Here is a 17,275-nt window from a genome sequence, read left to right as displayed (position 1 = left end):
TTCCAGTTGGAGCATGTGTTATCTGGAGTTGCTGCAGAATGACCAAACTGAATCAGAGAGTTTTCAATCAAAAAAACCTGAAAACTCTCCTCCTAGTTTGTTTAAAAAACTGGCTCAATAATTAACATAACAGAATGGTACAGGTTCTAGTGGAATCATGTCAAAAGCATCGGTCAGAATGCCTCAGAAGAAAAGTGAAGAATTCTTTTTACATTAAATTCTGAAGGGTGGAGAGCTTGATTGATCAGATCATACAATATTCTTACTAAAACTAATTTGGTTATTTGCTCATGCGTTCATTTCTTCATATGGTGTGGAACATAACTTACCCACAGTCCGTGATTTAGTCAGCAAGTGAGCTATGTCCCTATATATTTTATGAAGGTATTCCTGACATTTATCCCACAGTCCTTTTCTCATACTTGTGAGTCGACACATAAACAGAAATGCCATCAGTGGGTTATACAGAAACAGGGTGAAAAGGCTGCCACGTTGAGTTTGATCTGGAAAGACAGGCACACAATTTAAGATGATTTTGAGAAGGACAATTCTTTCACTAGTAGTTCTCATGAATTCTTAACACAATGCAAAATGAAAACAATATCTTTGACTTGGAACACTTGCAAAATGCTGTTATTAAGATACCATCATTCTCCACTTTAAAGTTTTGTTGGTTTTATTATAATTGCATATTTACCAAAATGTACAACCAATATTTAAACTCGACTATGAATTACACAGCATAAATTTCAGGCAGAAGACATCAAAAGATTATCTACAGTATTCCTTAAATATATTTCAGATAATCTTGAATCCCATTGCTAACAAGAACCTTTCTGAATTCCACAACCGAGGTTTCTTGTTCCACCACCGATGATACAAATCTGTTCTACATATTTATCATTTTACATATGGAATGAAGTTGTCTCAATGTTTTTCATTTCATATATCAAAATCAAATATTAGTCACAATCACTTCAAAATCCACATCAAAATAGTGTTCACATTACTACATAATTACACTGCATCCTTGGATAATATAGAAAATAATAGTTGCATTGCACTGCACAATTTTCAACTAACTGGAATAGTGAGTAGCATACTCATTAATTAATGCTCTACAAACAGTATTTACATACATGCATACCTTGTAAACCTTTGGGATATGCTGTTGGAGAAAGCAGACAGACTAAAGGTTGGCCAAATAAATTGATAAAGTTCTGCAAAGAGAAATAATAATTTTTAACCTTGATGCTTTTAAGAAATAATACAGCTTGGAAATGAAGAGAAATATATTAAACAAGTATAGAAATAAATGTGTTATAAACACCAATACTTATTCTAGCTGTTGGCATTTATTGTTTACAGCTTCTCGTGAATAACGGCTACTGCATAAATCAGTATTTGGAACTTGAAAAACTTCACATTTCTGCCTTTCACAGAAATGTTTTCATATACTAATGACTTTGATATTTAAATGAAAGACCATATAATATGCCAGTACCTTTAAATAAAATCGATGCTAATATCACAGCTTGCCAATCAATAATCAATGTGGAATATGAACAGATATGTCAGTCCAAGTCATGTAGATGGATTAACAATGTGGCACATACACAATTAAAAGGTAGAAATGTAAATGCAACCCTTTCATAAGTTTGCCTACATAAAGGGACCTCACAAAGAGACGTGGCATTTAAATGTATGCAATGGCATGAGGTTGTGGTACTTCGCCACCAAACACCTTGTCTGTTTAAGTGTCTGAACTTCTAATGGTACAGGAAATTTTTAAGAATCCCCTCTCTTGCACCGAAAATAATCTGTTCTAAGTGTGAAGTTCAATTCCTTCAAAAGAACATTATTTTAAAAAAGCTCATTCTTTGTCTCTAACTTATTGTCATAGTCCATTTATTTTGTTATTCATTTATACCTTTGCTTATTTTTTCAAATTGTATTAAAGATTCTACCTTACACTTTCGAGGTAGACCCTGCATGTTTCAATAAGGATTCTTCAGATTGGTTAAAGTAATACACTGTTGCTTGCTGTGTTGCCATTGGGCCCTACATCCCCTGCAGAGTTCTGTGCTGTTTTGGTAATCTAATAGCTACATAGAACAGAGTAAAATCTGGCAGAACATCCACAACAAAGCGCAGTTACAATGTGCGACTGCTACTAGCTACATGTTCAAGCTGATTTTTCCACATCTGATAAGCAATTCACTCAAATGGTCTAAAACTGGGACACATCTCTGATAGAATCATACAGCACAGAAACAGACCCTTCAGTCCAACCAGTCCATGCTAACCATAATCCCAAACTAAACTAGTCCCAGAGATAGTAGGAACTGCAGATGCTGGAGAATCCGAGACAACAAGGTGCAGGGCTGGATGAACACAGCAGGCCAAGCAGCAGAAAGGCTGACGTTTCGGGCCTAGACCCTTCATCAGAAAAGGGGGAGGGGAAGGGGGTTCTGAAATAAATAGGGAGAGAGTGGGAGGCGGATAGAAGATGGATAGAGGAGAGGATAGGTGGAGAGGAAACAAACAGGTCGAAGAGGCAGGGATGGAGCCAGTAAAGGTGAGTGTAGGTGGGGAGTTAGGGAGGGGATAGGTCAGTCCAGGGAGGACGGACAGGTCAAGGGGGTGGGATGAGGTTAGTCGGTAGGAGATGGGGGTGCGGCTTGAGGTCGGAGGAGGGGATGGGTGGCAGGAAGAACAGGTTAGGGAGGCGGGGACGAGCTGGACTGGTTGTGGGATGCGGTAGCGGGAGGAGAGATTTTGAAGCTTGTGAAATCCACATTGATACCATTGGGCTGCAGGGTTCCCAAGCGGAATATGAGTTGCTGTTCCTGCAACCTTCGGGTGGCATTGTTGTGGCACTGTAGGAGGCCCAGGATGGACATGTCGTCTGAGGAATGGGAAGGGGAGTTGAAATGGTTCGCGACTGGGAGGTGCAGTTGTTTATTGCAAACCGAGTGTAGGCGTTCTGCAAAGCGGTCCCCGAGCCTCCGCTTGGTTTCCCCGATGTAGAGGTAGCCACACCGGGTACAGCGGATGCGGTATACCACATTGGCAGATGTGCAGGTGAACATCTGCTTGATGTGGAAAGTCTTCTTGGGGCCTGGGATGGGGGTGAGGGAGGAGGTATGGGGGCAGGTGTAGCACTTCCTGCGGTTGCAGGGAAAAGTGCCAGGTGTGGTGGGGCTGGAGGGGAGTGTGGAGCGGACAAGGGAGTCACGGAGAGAGTGGTCCCTCCGGAAAGCGGATAAGGGTGGGGAGGGAAAGATGTCTTTGGTGGTGGGGTTGGATTGCAGATGGCGGAAGTGTCGGAGGATGATGCGTTGGATCCGGAGGTTGGTGGGGTGGTACGTGAGGACGAGGGGGATTCTTTTTTGGTTCTTATTGCGTGGACGGGGTGTGAGGGATGAGGTGCGGGAGATGTGGGAGACACGGTTGAGGGCGTTCTCGACCACCGAGGAGGGGAAGTTACGGTCCTTGAAAAACGAGGACAACTGAGATGTACGGGAGTGGAATGCCTCATCCTGGGAGCAGATGCGGCGGAGGCGAAGGAATTGGGAATAGGGGATAGCATTTTTGCAGGAGGGTGGGTGGGAGGAGGAGTATTCTAGGTAGCTGTGGGAGTCGGTGGGCTTGAAATGAATATCAGTTTCTAGGTGGTTGCCCAATATGGAGACAGAGAGGTCCAGGAAGGGGAGAGAGGTATTAGAGATGGTCCAGGTAAACTTAAGGTTGGGGTGGAAGGTGTTGGTGAAGTGGATGAACTGTTCGAGCTCCTCGTGGGAGCACGAGGCAGCGCCGATACAGTCATCAATGTAACGGAGGAAGAGGTGGGGTTTAGGGCCGGTGTAGGTACGGAAGAGGGATTGTTCCACGTAACCTACAAAGAGGCAGGCGTAGCTTGGGCCCATGCGGGTACCCATGGCCACCCCTTTTGTCTGTAGAAACTAGTCCCACCTGCCTGCACTTGACCCATATCCCGCTGAACATTTTTTATTCATTTCCTTATCCAAATGTCTTTTAAACGTTGTAACTGCACCCGCATTCACCACTTCATCTAGAAGTTCATTCCGTATGCAAACCATTCTGTGTAAAAAAAACTATCCCTCATATCTTTCTTAAATCTTTCTCCTCTTACCTTAAAAATATGCCCACTTGTCTTTGATTCCCCCGCCCTGTGGAAAAGACATCTGCCATTCACCTTATCTATACCCACCAGGATTTTATAAAACTTTAAGGTAACGCTTCAACCTCCTGTGCTCCAGTGAAAAAAGTCCTAGTTGATCCAGCTTCTCCTTATAACTCAAATGCTCCATTTGGCAATATCCTGGTAAATGGGCAGCACAGGGGCTCAGTGGTTAGCACCGGGTTCAATTCCAGCCTTGGGTGACTGTCTGTGTGGAGTTTCTACATTCTCCCCGTGTCAGCATGGGTTTCATCCAGGTGCTTCAGTTTCTGCCCACAGTCTAAAGATGAACAAGTTAGGTGGATTGGCAATGGAAAAGTGGCCTTAGTGTCCAGGGATGTGCGGGCTTGGTGGATTATCCATGGGAAATGCAGGGTTACAGGGAGGGTGGGGGGTTGGGTCTTGGGGGGATGCTCCTCAGAGGGTCAATGTGGACTCGAAGGGCCAAATGACCTGCTTCCACAAAGTACGGATTCTATGATCCTATAAATCTTTCCTGAACCTTCTCCAGCTAGATAATATCCTTTGTAGAACAGGACGATTAGAAGAAGCCTCACCATGTCCTATACAACCTCAACATAACGTCCCAACTCCTATAGTCAAATGTCTGCGCAATGAAGGCAAGAGTGCAAAACGCCTTCTTAACTACCCTATATGTGATGCAAACTTCAAAGAATTATGTACCTGAATCCGACGTTCTCTCTGTTCTACAATGCTACCCAAGACCCTACTTTTAACTGCCTTGTTTGTTCACATTTATCCAAATTAAACTCCATCTGCCACACTTCAGCCCATTGACCCAATTGATCAAGATCACCTTATAATCTGAGATAACCTTCTTCACTGTCCACTATACCATCAATTTTTTTTTCTAACCATTTGTGGGAAGTGAGTATCACTAGCTGGCCAGCATTTCTTGCCCATCCCTAGTTCCCCCTTGAGATGTTAGTAGTGAGTTCCTTCTTGAATTTTAGTGTCATTGATCTTGGATAAGTGAACAAACGTTTTGAATCATATTCAACAGTTTCTCAATTAATTAATTTGCTACCATCTACTAACACATTGCACGCTTTCATTTAGAAGGTCCAGGTATTATAGTGACTTGCATTCAATACGTGCATTCACAGATAAAAGAAATTTCCTCACTCCAATCAAAAAATGTAGGGTGAGCTACTCCTTGGTTGTGGTTCCCTTTCTTTGTTTTAAAATCCATTTACAAAGAATAAAAACCGAAAATCTGCTGGAAATCCATCCAACAATTATAAGGTACTACTGAGTTGGTCTCCTGACTAAAGGACACAAAGTTTTCTTTGTCCAGATGCATAATTTTACAAAAAGATATTAATCAGATAATCATCAGTATAGAAACAAACTCTTCACCAGAATAAAGAAAGTGAAATTAAGTTTGTTAAAAGGATAAACAATCAAAAAAAGGTTTATTGTTACTCATTCCAAATAGGAATCAGAAAGTAGCAGATAATTAGGATAATTAATTCTGTATAATTAAGTTACAGTCAAATTGAAGTTATGACTGAGAAATTAAGTGCCTTATTGCGATGTTCAAATCAAGTACTCTCTTACTTACTGTTAAAAAATTTACACTAATTACCCTTAAGTGCATTATGTTGAAGACTGTGTGTAACCAAACAATGTGATCCTCAACAGTAACTGCCTCACAGCTTATACTTCAGTTTCATTTGACCAGGAGAGTAACCTTCAATAAATCTGCTTTTGCTGTAGGTCAATTAAGATTAAACATCACATTCTTTTTCAATTGAACAGCCAAAGTTTTCACAGTCTTTCTTTAGAATTAATACTCTCTTGATCAAAACTTTCCATTTTAAGAGCTTCAATAACTCTTAAACTTTTCAACTCCAGCAGGGGGAGAAAAAAGCTTCAAGACCAGGGTATCTTGGCAAGGTGAATCCAAAGTTGACTTAATGATAGGAGACAGAAGGTGGTAGTTAAAGGTTTGTGTGATCAGAAATTGATGTCCAGTGGTGAACCATAGGGATCAATGTTATGATATACATAAACAATATAGAAAAAATCAGATCATAATGAAGGGTGTAAACCCGAAACATCAACTTTACTGCTCCTCTGATGCTGCCTGACCTGCCATGTTCCTCCAGCTCCACACTGTGTTGTCTCTGACTCCAGTATCTGCAGTTCTTGCTATCTCCGAAGTTATGTTGGAGCTGTACAAAACTTTGCTTTGGTCACAGGTGGAATATTGTGCACCATGCTGGTCACTGCACTATGGCAGGGAAGGATGTGATTGCAGTGGAGTGTTGCAGAGGAGATTCACCAGGATGTTGCCTGGATTGGAGCAGTTTAGCTATGAAAAGAGGCTGCATAATTTCAGGTTGTTTTCTTTAGAGCAAAGACTGAGAGTGCATAGGATTTCAAGGGGCATGAACAGGGTGGATAGAAAGCAGATATTCTCCTTAGTTGAACGGTCAGTAAAAAGGGGCATAATTGGAAGGTGAAAGGCAAGTGGCTGAGAGGCGATTTACGGAAAATAAATTTCACCCAAAGGTCATATAATCAGGAATGCACTGCCTGTTAGGGTAGTTGAGGCCAGAAACCTCACAATGTTAAAGTACTTGAATGAACACTTGAAATGCCATAACATTCAATGCTACAGGCCAAATGCAGGAAAGTGGAACCAGTGCAGATTGACAGTAATTTTTATTTGGCACAGACTTGATGAGCCAAAAGGCCTCTTCTGTATTTGATTCTAAGTCCCACCTAAGATTGCACCATTTCCCCAAAGGATGCAATAGCAATAAATTTGAAAACCTTCTCATTTCCTCCTCCCCACTATTTTTATGGCTAATGAAACAAGAGAACTATTTGCTATTTTCTAAGAACTATTTGCGTCTTGAAATTCAGGTTTTCAGGATTTCAAGGATTACAGTATTTACATAAACTGCATGTAATTGTGCTTATCCAATCTTAGAAATTCCAGTCAATAATTTTTTATTGGCTATATAATAGTACAGAAGTTGACTATTGCTGAGAAGGGCATTTTGTTGAAATTTTTTTTATCTTGCACTCATCAAGACATTGTGCAACAAAATCAATACAAAAGAAAGCCAATATGTATGAGAGGAGATAGTAGGAACTGCCGATGCTGGAGTCTGAGATCACAAGGTGTAGAGCTGGATGAACATAGCAGGCCAGGGAGCATCAGAGGAGCAGGAAAGCTGACATTTCGGGTCTGGACGCTTCTTCAGAAATGGGGGAGGGGAAAGGGGCTCTGAAATAAATAGAGAGAGGGGGAGGCAATGGTAGAAGGTGGATAGAGGAGCAGATAGGTGGAGAAAAGACGGACAGGTCAAGGAGGCGGGGATGAAGCCAGTAAAGGTGTGTGTAGATAGGGAGTTGGGATGGGGGTTGGTCAGTGAGGAGGGAGGGGTGGGTAGGTATGAGGGAAGACGGACAGGTCAAGGAGGCGGGGATGAGGCTAGTAGGTAGGAAGTGAGGGTAGGGGTTGGTCAGTATGAGAGAAGAATGCTGATGGGTTGGCAAGTGGACTCTGATAGGTACGCACATTGCCATGGAGAACGCGGCAATTAATGATTATTGATAGTTAACTGCCAGGCTGACTGATAATTCATTTTTCATGGCAAAGCCATGACCAAACCAATGGTTGTCACTATTTTGTTGAATTGAAACAGGCAAAATGTGTCAATGTTCTTCTCATCTGCAAAGAACAGGGCCCTTTGCATTAATATATCAAATAATTGCACAGAGGCCAGTATCCTGTCATCAAGTCACCCTTTATTTACATGTGCACAGTACATTGGCTCTGACCAGGTAGCTCAAAGCCAGTTGCTAGAATGAGAAAATTCTCTGAATCTCCGACTTATATCTGTCAGCCAGGGCTCTCTGAATGGCCCAGGTCAACAACACCAGTTAAGGATCTCATAGTCAATGGATCCACTAGGCCCTCATTCTAATCACTATATTCTTTCAACCCCCAGAGGGTGTTGGCCTGTTCTTTTTCTTGTAGCTTCTCCTGGGCCGTTCTCGTCCCAGGTCCGGTTCCTCAGATTCATACACGGGCGACGCATACCAGACTGTAGCCCGTTTCCTGTGCACAGTGTGTTTTGGGAGAATTTCCTCCTCTTCTTCAGACGGAAACGGTATTGAGGCTGCATCCATCTTGGACTCTGAGGTTTCTTTGGTGCTCGATGGAGGGGCAGAACCTATTGCTTTGGACAGCCTTTCTGGCTGTTCTGAGGAGCCAGGTATGTTTTCCTTCTGTCCCGTTTGCAAGGTAGCAGCTTTCATTGATCCACGTTTGTTCAGGACCACCTCATCTATCCGAACTTCATACATCACGGGACTTGGCCTCACATCAACCTCATCTCATACCCATGAAGGGCCATTCCTGTGGTTTCGACGCCAAACTTCGTCCCCTGAAGTAAACTCTTTCCCACGCTTAGAAGAGGCATGTGGCTGATGTGGCATTCCTGCTGCCATTTCACCCTCCCCCAATCAGGTTTAACCTGGTGCGGAATCTTCTCTCCAACAGCAAGTCTGATGGAGCTATTCCTGTAGTTGTGTGAGGGGTGGTCCTATAATCAAACTGGAACCAGGACAGTTTGTTATTGAGTGAAGCTGTAGGCTGTTTCTTTAAGCCTGTCATCAATGTTTGGACTGCTCTTTCCACTAGACCATTGAAGGACGGACGGTATGGAGCTGTCTGAACATGCCGAATGCTATTCGACTTTAGAAAATACTCGAAATCCCTGGTGGTAAATGACGTCCCATTGTCCATGACCAATACTTCTGGGAGTTGGTGTATCGCGATTGATGCTCACAGTTTTCCAATCGTCATTCCTGAGTTCTCCGAATGAACTCTTATGTATGTCCAACCACTTTGAATGGGCATCCACAGTGACCAAGAACATTGAGCCCATGAAAGGACCGGCATAGTCAACGTGTAACCAAGTCCAGGGTTTATTTGGCCATTCCCACAAATGTGGGGGCTTTGCCAGAGGTAATTTTTGTCTTTGTCAGCATTCTGGGCACTGCCCCACCAACATGGCTATGTCGGCATCCAATCCTGACTACCAGACATAATGTCTTGCCAACTTCTTCATTTTGGAAAGCCCTGGATGACCCTGGTGGAGTTCAGCCAATATCTGGCAGCCACCTTTACTCGGGACAATCACTCTTGCTCCCCGTAGCAATGTGCCAGCCTCTACAGTGATTTGGTCTCATTGGGTCCAGAAAGGTTTCAACCCTGGTTGTGATGGCCTTTTTGTTTCCCCCATCACCACCAACTGTTTTAGTTTTGCCAAGATGGGATATTTTCGTGTCCACAGTCAGTTAGTGCCAGCAGTGACTGTACGGATATCCAGGAAGTTTAAAACCAGAACAGACTCCACCAGAGAAGGTACCACTAGTGCTTTATTAGCCAGTGCAATGTGGCTCAAGGAATCCACATTCGCCACTTGGCCTCCTGGACAGTGCTCCAACTTGTAATTGTATGCACTCAGAACAAGGGCCCACTGCTGAATTCAACCAGAAGCTATGGGTGGCATGGCCTTATCTTCTTTAAGTAGCCCTAGCAGGGGTTTGCGGTCTGTTACTATTACAAATTTACATCTGTAAAGGTATTAATAGGACTTTCTTACATCAAAGGTGACTTCCAAACCTTCTCCATCTAGGTGTATTTGTCTGGGAAGCATTCGCTATAGGGCATTCCTCTCCGTTAGGTCACCTATGAGCCAACACTACCCCAATACTGTTCAGGGAGGCATCGCATGTCAGCACCACCTCTTGCTTGGGATCAGTGTGAGCCAACACCTTAGATGACGATAGCTGCTTTTTCACCCCCGTAAAGGCTACTTCCTGACTACGTGACCATTTCCAAGGCTGACTCTTCTTCAACAGCAGGTGTAAAGGGTGCCAAAATGGAGGCCAAGTTGAATTTTCCATAATAATTCACCAACCCAAGGAAAGATCTAAGCTCCAGTGCAGATGTGGGAGCCACAGCACTTTTGATCACCCTCACTTTATCTTTGAATGAGTGTAATCTTGTCAACTCTGCAGCCTAAGGTGGTCACTTGGGTTGCCTGGAACACACAATTTTCCCTTCTGATGCATATGCCCACCTGGGAGAAACATACAAACGCTATGTCAAATTTCTCCAAGTGCTCTTTATTGGTCTTCCCGATTATTAGCACATCATCCACATAAATGGCAACCTGGGGTAGTCCTTGTAAAATGTTCTCCATGGTCCACTGGAAAAGGGTGCAGGCTGACGATACCCCAAATGGCAGTCTTGTATATTAGTATAAACCCTTATGGGTATTAATTGTGGCATACTTCTGGGACCCCTCATCCGGTTGCAATTGCAGTTACGCATGGCTTATGTCCAGCTTCGTGAAGGACAGCAAGCCCTTCCGCCAGTTTTGCGTTCAAGTACTCTATGCGAGGGATTTATCCAGCTGCGACAAGCAATTCACCGTTTATTTAAAATCACCACAAAGGCGAACTGAGCCATCAGGCATCACAAATCAGTACGGCCAGTGCTGCCCATTCTTCAAACTGGATTGGTTTGATGATTCCTTCACTTTTCATCCTCCTGATTTCTGCTTTTACTTGTGCTTGTAAGGCAAACGGCACCGGACAGGCTCTGCAGAATTGCAGAATTGCTTCCTGGTCAACATGCAAGGTAGCCTTGGCTCCTTTTACAGTCCCTAGATCTTCCTGTAAAACTTCCCAGTATTTAATTTGGACTTCACTCAGGCAGCCATTTTCTGAACGAAAAATGTTGAGCCAATCAAACTGAACCTTTCTCAACCAATTCCGCCCCATCAAGTGGGCCTGAGCCTTTTACTACAATTAGTGGTAAGACCCTAGGACCATAAGACATAGGAGCAGAAATTAGGCCATTCAGCCCATCAAGTCTGCTCCGCCAGTCAATCATGGCTGATAAGTTTCTCAACCCCATTCTCCCGCTTTCTCCCCATAACCCTTGATCCCCCTGACAATCAAGAGCCTATCATCTCCATCTTAACGGACAGATGGGTAACTGCACAAACTGCTTCTCACTGGAGACCAGAACTGATATCGTACCCTTGACCTGTAAATGTTTCCTGGTATACTTTCTGTCTGGCCGAGGTTTTGCACCAACTTAAGGGTTGGAGTCCAGAGCAAATTTTGTTAAAGACTGGTCCTGCAACCACTCACACAGCCACGCTAGTATCAACCTCCATGAGAACGGGTGATCATTTACTTTGATTGGTTCTGATTTGGATGTTGCTAAGCAATTTAACTCTTCCCAGCCACATGTAGATGGACTTCCCAGGGTGTGCACTCTCCTGAACACTGCCTTATGAGTTCTGTTCCTCAAGTCAGGCCTTGTAGGACTCCTTTGCTGTCTCAGGTCTGCATGGCTTGTCAGCCCTGGCTGAAGCTCGGCTTTGTTTTGAGGTTTTGCTGTGGGCTGGTCTAGGTGCCATCTGCTCAGGACATACCATGTGTGAGACTCTGCGATTGCCTACATTCTAGTGGTGTTCCCCAAGCTCAGTTGGACAAGTGAGGGTGTCCACTTTCATTGGGATGCTCTCCATCACATGCTCCACTTGCTGCATTTTCTAATGACAAAGCCAGTTGTAATGCCTGTTTAAAATCTAGTTGGGCTTCAGCTAGTATGCGCCTTTGCATGGTTACGTCATCAATTCCACACGCCAAATGGTCTGTCAGCATCTCATTCACATGCCTCTGTCAGATGTCTTACCCTTGTCAAAAATCCCAATGTAGATTCACCTGGTTCTTGAACAGCCGAATAAAACCGATAGCGGCTCAGAATTAGAGAAGGTTAATAGTCCTTAACTAAATCCATCAACTCTTGAAAGGTTTTAGTATCTGGTTCCTCAGGGAAAGTTAGACTCCTAATAACTAAAAATGCTACGGGTGCACAAACAGTCAGAAGGATGGCCCATTGCTTTTCATCTGTCTGAATGTTGTTTGCCCAGAAAAAATAATACATTCTTTCCACGTACTGGACCCGGTCTTGGATGGCAGGATTGAACAAGTCAAGCTTCCCAAATAAACGCATGTTGCTAGAAATAATTATCCAACTCAAAAGATGACTGTTGCAAGTGAATTTTCTTCAGGATCTTACTATTTTCTCTTGTCACCACTGAAATAACTGCACAGAGGCCTGTATCCTGTCATTAAGTCACCCTTCATTTACATGTGCACAGTACATGGCCTCTGACCAGACAGATCAGAGCCAGTCCCTAGAATGAGGAAACTCTGAATCTGCTGCTTATATCTGTCAGCCAGGGCTCCCTCATTGGGGTTATCAACCTGGGCCTATCAAGGATCTCATAGTCAATTATATCCACCTGGCCCTTGTTTCAATCACTACAATATGTAACTTTTGTTATACGTAACAGCATCATACTGTGAGCTCAACCAAAAATCCTAAATTGGTTGTCAGCTTGATTCCATGCACAAATCAGTTTATCCAGCAAATAATATTCAATTGCCAAGTCACATCTAATGTTAGACACTGTTACGAGACTTGCAAGCGCAGGCTGGTTGGGTGTGGTCAGTACCGCACTTGTTGTAAACAGCCAAGCAGATATGCTGTTTGATATAATGCACCAGTCCTTGGAATGTACAGCCTACATACCTAGAATCACACCAGCATTGAAATTCATACGCGATACCATACATTTATATTATAAGCACAATGTCGTTTTGGTTTGATATTAGCATCCTGTTAGTGGTGAATGCTACATGTGTCACAACTGCATAGTAGCAGTGTGAAATGGCTAACTTCACTTGTTGCTCAAATGTTTGAGATACATTACTCTTAAGCTTTGACAAATGCTTTTAATTATCACAAATTGGGGAACAATATGGCACAATGTATTTATAATCCTATTTTTACTTCTAGGATCAAGACCATACCAATTAAGATTAATGAGTTTAAAGCTTTCACAGTCACTCATTACTGTCCTCTATGAAGTACAGTTATGCAGTCTTCACTAGGTCCTTAGTGGGCGCAGCACTAACATGAAATAATTTAGAAGCAACATTAAAATGGTTCTGAGGAAGGGTCACCGGACCCGAAAAGTTAACTCTGTTTTTTCCTTCACAGATGCTGCCAGACCTGCTGAGCTTTTCCAGCAATTTCTGTTTTGTTTCCATCAAAATGGTTAACCTTGTTTATAGCATATGGTCTGTTGGTGCAACCGTTAAAACTTCAAGATAAGCTCTTCATTTCAGGCCCGGGCTGAAGCATATTTTGTGTTTCTCCCATTCTCACTGCACCATTGTGTTGTGGCTCCTTTCCATCTTGTAAGATGATTGAGTTGATCACCACAGGGCAAAGTGTCTTAGGCAGTGCCCTGTGGGGCATGGGAGCCCCATTTAGCATGGCAGTCTCTGTCACATTTGCTGCAAATTAGGCTGAGAAGGGATACTGTACGCTAGCCCTATTTTTTCTGGGCCCTCGTTTCTACAAGTTGAAGTTTTCTTTTCCCTTGCCTCTTCCAATGTTGTTCCAAATAGTTAGCCTCCAGAGGTCCATACATGACTGTCTTCAAATTTTCAGTGTCAATGTCCACCATCTTTATCTCTCATTTTCAGATGTCCTTAGGGCAGAAGTATATACGCCCAAGAAGTAGCGACCATTTAACTATATATAAGGCCTACAGGTATACAGCCATCATTCATCTAATAAATGTGGCCAAGTGAATGGCAGATATTGTTGGCACGAGTGTTCAATATAGACATTTGGTAGCTAAAATAAAAATGTTGCACTTCCAAGCAATATTTGCACTTTAATTACTAAAATTTGGCAAACAAAGAAATTTTCAGTAAGAATGCTTATGATATTAATGCTTAAACAAATATTCAGAGATAGGCTTCTAATAATAATACATTAATCTGACTGTTCAAAGGTTATCAACACAGTCAAGCACCAGGAGGAGCTAATGTGGGTTAACTACCAAATGAAACAAAATAAAAATGAAATAAGCAATGGATAGCCTTCTAAATGCATCGGGATTTTCGAAACACATCCCTAATTAAAACACCATGACTAATAATATACACAAAGAGCAGTTTTGAAATACATCCACAGTATAGTCAGATGCTAATTTTGCCTTTAAGAAAACATGTTTCTATGCACATCCATTAATGGTTTAATTAATCATTGCTTATTGGATGACTTTTTTTAATTAACCTATTTTCCTAATCAACCTATTAATACACACTTCTGGAACAGGTGGGACTTGAACCTGGGCCTCCTGGTCCAGGGGTAGGGACTACATGAATGTCAGTAGTTCAGTCTCAATCAATGGATGGGAATCAAAGTTTCTCATTCAGATTCGGAGTAAGGCAGGGCTGCCCACTCTCTCCTACCTTGTTTGTATGTTGTATAGAGCCTTTTGCGGGTCCATCAGTAAGGAGGGGGGTGACTATTCCAGGCAGTGGAAGCCTGCAGGTCAAAGCCTCCCTGTACATGGATGACTTCGCCATTTACTGCTCAGATCCGCTGTCAGTGCACAGACACACTAGCATCTGCGACCAGTTTGAACTGGCCTTGGGAGCCAAGTGAAATCAAGGCAAGAGTGAGGCCATGTTGTTTGGGATCTGGGCCAACTGATCCTTTATCACCCTTGCCAACAGATTTTCTGAAGGTGTTGAGAATACGATTCAGAGGGGCTAGGGCCCTTGGATAAAACTTGGGAGGAGCGCATTGTCAAGGTGAGCCAGAAACTGAGCTTTTGGGGGCATTTTTTCCTCTCCATTGCAGGTAAAAACCTGGTCATCAGGTGTGAGACCCTCTCTCTGTTGTCCACAGCGCAGGTCTGGCCCATCCCAGAACCTACACTGCTGCAGTCACCCGAGCCATCTTCCACCTCATCTGGAGGTCTAAGATGGACCATGTCTGCAGGACCACCATGTTCAAAGCTCTGGATGTGGTGGGAGGGGTTCTGTACAAAATCAAACTGCTCTAGTGATTGTGTATGTATATAAAGATTTTTTATAAATAAAGTATATTTTTGAAATAAAAAGAAAAGAGTAGCAAAGTGGAGAGGTCCCAGAAGTAGCCAGACAGTCAGCAGACCTGCTTCAACAAAACTGAAGTGTGATACCACTGGAGACCAGGTAGGTAACTCGTGATTATTTCTCTCTGGAATTTTCTTTCTTATTTTTGTTGGGTGTGGGTGTTGCTGGCTGGCCAGTATTTACTGCCTGTCCCTACATGTCCTTGAGAAGGTAATGCTGAGCTGCCTTCTTGAACCACTGCAGTCCACAATGCCATTAGGGAGGGAATTCCAGGATTTTCACCCAGCGACAGTAAAGGAATGCCAATATATTTCCAAGTCAGGAAGGTGAGTAGCTTGGAGGGGAACATGAAGGTGGTGGTGTTCCCATATATCTGCTGCCCTTGTCCTTCTAGATGGAAGTGGACATGGGTTTGGAAGGTGCTGTCTGAGGACCTTTGGTGAATTTCTGCAGTGCATCTTGTAGATGGTACACACTGCGGCTACTGAGCGTCGGTGGTGGAGGGAGTGGATGTTTGTGGATGCAGTGCCATTCAAGCAGGCTGCTTTGTCCCGGATAGTATCAAGCTTCTTGAGTGTTGTTGGGGGTGCACACTCCTGACTTGTGCCTTGTAGGTGGAGGACAGACTTTGGAGAGTCAGGAAGTGAGTTACTCATCGCAGTATTCCTAGCCTCTGATCTGATCTTGTAGCCCCTGCATTTATCTGGTGAGTCTAGTTGAGTTTCTGATCAATGATAACTCCAAGGATATAGAGAGTGGAGGATTCAGTGATGGTAACATTGAATGTCAAGGGACAGTGATTAGATTGTCTCTTGTTGGTGATGTTCATAGCCTGGCATTTGTGTGGCACGAATGTTACTCACCACTTGTTAGCCCAAGCCTGGATATTGATTAGATCTTATTGCATTTGGACATAGACTGCTTGAAAGAAATTAAGACTTTAGACTATTAACTCTGCTTTCCAAATTTTCCCCATACCTCTGCCTTTCTGTCTCCCAAATGTCTGATTTTCTTGGGCTTGTTTTCTGCAGAGCTGACTAGTGTAGATGTTATTTTCCTTCTTTACAATGAATATTGTGCCCTCTACCTTTGATTCTGCAGCATCTTGATCTCTTACCTCCCATGCCCTGTAGTCTTCCCAGACCATCCCTTCTGTTCCACTTGCTGTTCCCTATTTTTTTCCTCCACAGTATCAAACTTATCAATTTGCCAGTCCTCTCTTCAGTTTCAAAGAAGAGTCATCTTGGACTCAACATTAGTTCTGTTTTCTCTCTCTACAGCTGCCAGGTCTGCTCGGTTTCTCTATTTATTTTGATTTCAGTTCTCCAGCTTCTGTGGTATTTTGCTTTAGTGACAAAATATTCAATACTAAAGGGAATACAGTAACAGAGTGGGCATATGTGCATATGTCACTGAAGGTGATAGGGCAGGTTGAGAAAAAAGGTTAATGTGACATATAGCAACCTGGCTTTTATAAGTAAAAGCATTAAGTACCGAAAGAAAGTTATGATAAACCTGCGTAAAACACTAGTTTGATCTACTGTCTCTAATTCTGGGCACCCCACTTTAGGAAGGTTCTGAAGTCATTAGGAAGGCGGCAGAAAATATTCAAGAGAGTCATTCCAGGTATTAGGAATAAATTTACAGATAAATAGAATCAGAATGGATCTGGATAGACTAGATATGAAGAAACTGTTCCACAGGTGGAAGAATCAAGAATCAAATGGTACCAATTTAAATTGATTGGTGAAAAGAAGCAATGGCAACAAGGAAAGCTTTTGTATACAGCAAATATTTCTGGAATGCACTGCCTGAGATTGTTGTGGAGGCAGATTTGATTGTGGCTTTCAAAGATAATTGGACAATTATATGAAAACAAATAGAAATTGCACAACAGGGCAAACATGGATCAGTGATTTTAGCTTACCTTATATGCTATACTATTTGAAGAGTCCACAATTAGAAATAACGGTTTTCGTGTGAAAGGGAAAAAATCACCAGGATGAAGACTAAAGA

The 17,275-nt window shown here is 42.9% G+C and overlaps 1 protein-coding gene across 1 annotated transcript in view; it reads right to left on the bottom strand.

Annotated features, from left to right (window-relative positions):
• Positions 1–238: 238 nt before the first annotated feature.
• Positions 239–17,275, bottom strand: part of LOC125486346 (protein SCAI-like) — a 41,884-nt gene continuing 24,847 nt past the window's right edge. The window contains exons 5-7 of the mRNA XM_048613378.1: positions 17,187–17,268; positions 1,148–1,220; positions 239–503 (exon numbers count right to left, since the gene is read on the bottom strand). Of these exons, the coding sequence (XP_048469335.1) occupies positions 289–503; positions 1,148–1,220; positions 17,187–17,268 (370 nt within the window). The 3' untranslated portion in view covers positions 239–288. The remainder of the gene's footprint in view (positions 504–1,147; positions 1,221–17,186; positions 17,269–17,275) is intronic.

Source organism: Rhincodon typus, chromosome 28 (assembly GCF_021869965.1).
Source record: "Rhincodon typus isolate 14 chromosome 28, sRhiTyp1.1, whole genome shotgun sequence".
NCBI classification, from domain to species: Eukaryota; Metazoa; Chordata; class Chondrichthyes; order Orectolobiformes; family Rhincodontidae; genus Rhincodon; species Rhincodon typus.
The sequence above is the reverse complement of the archived record's forward strand: the minus strand, read 5'-3'. Positions and strand labels throughout refer to the sequence as shown.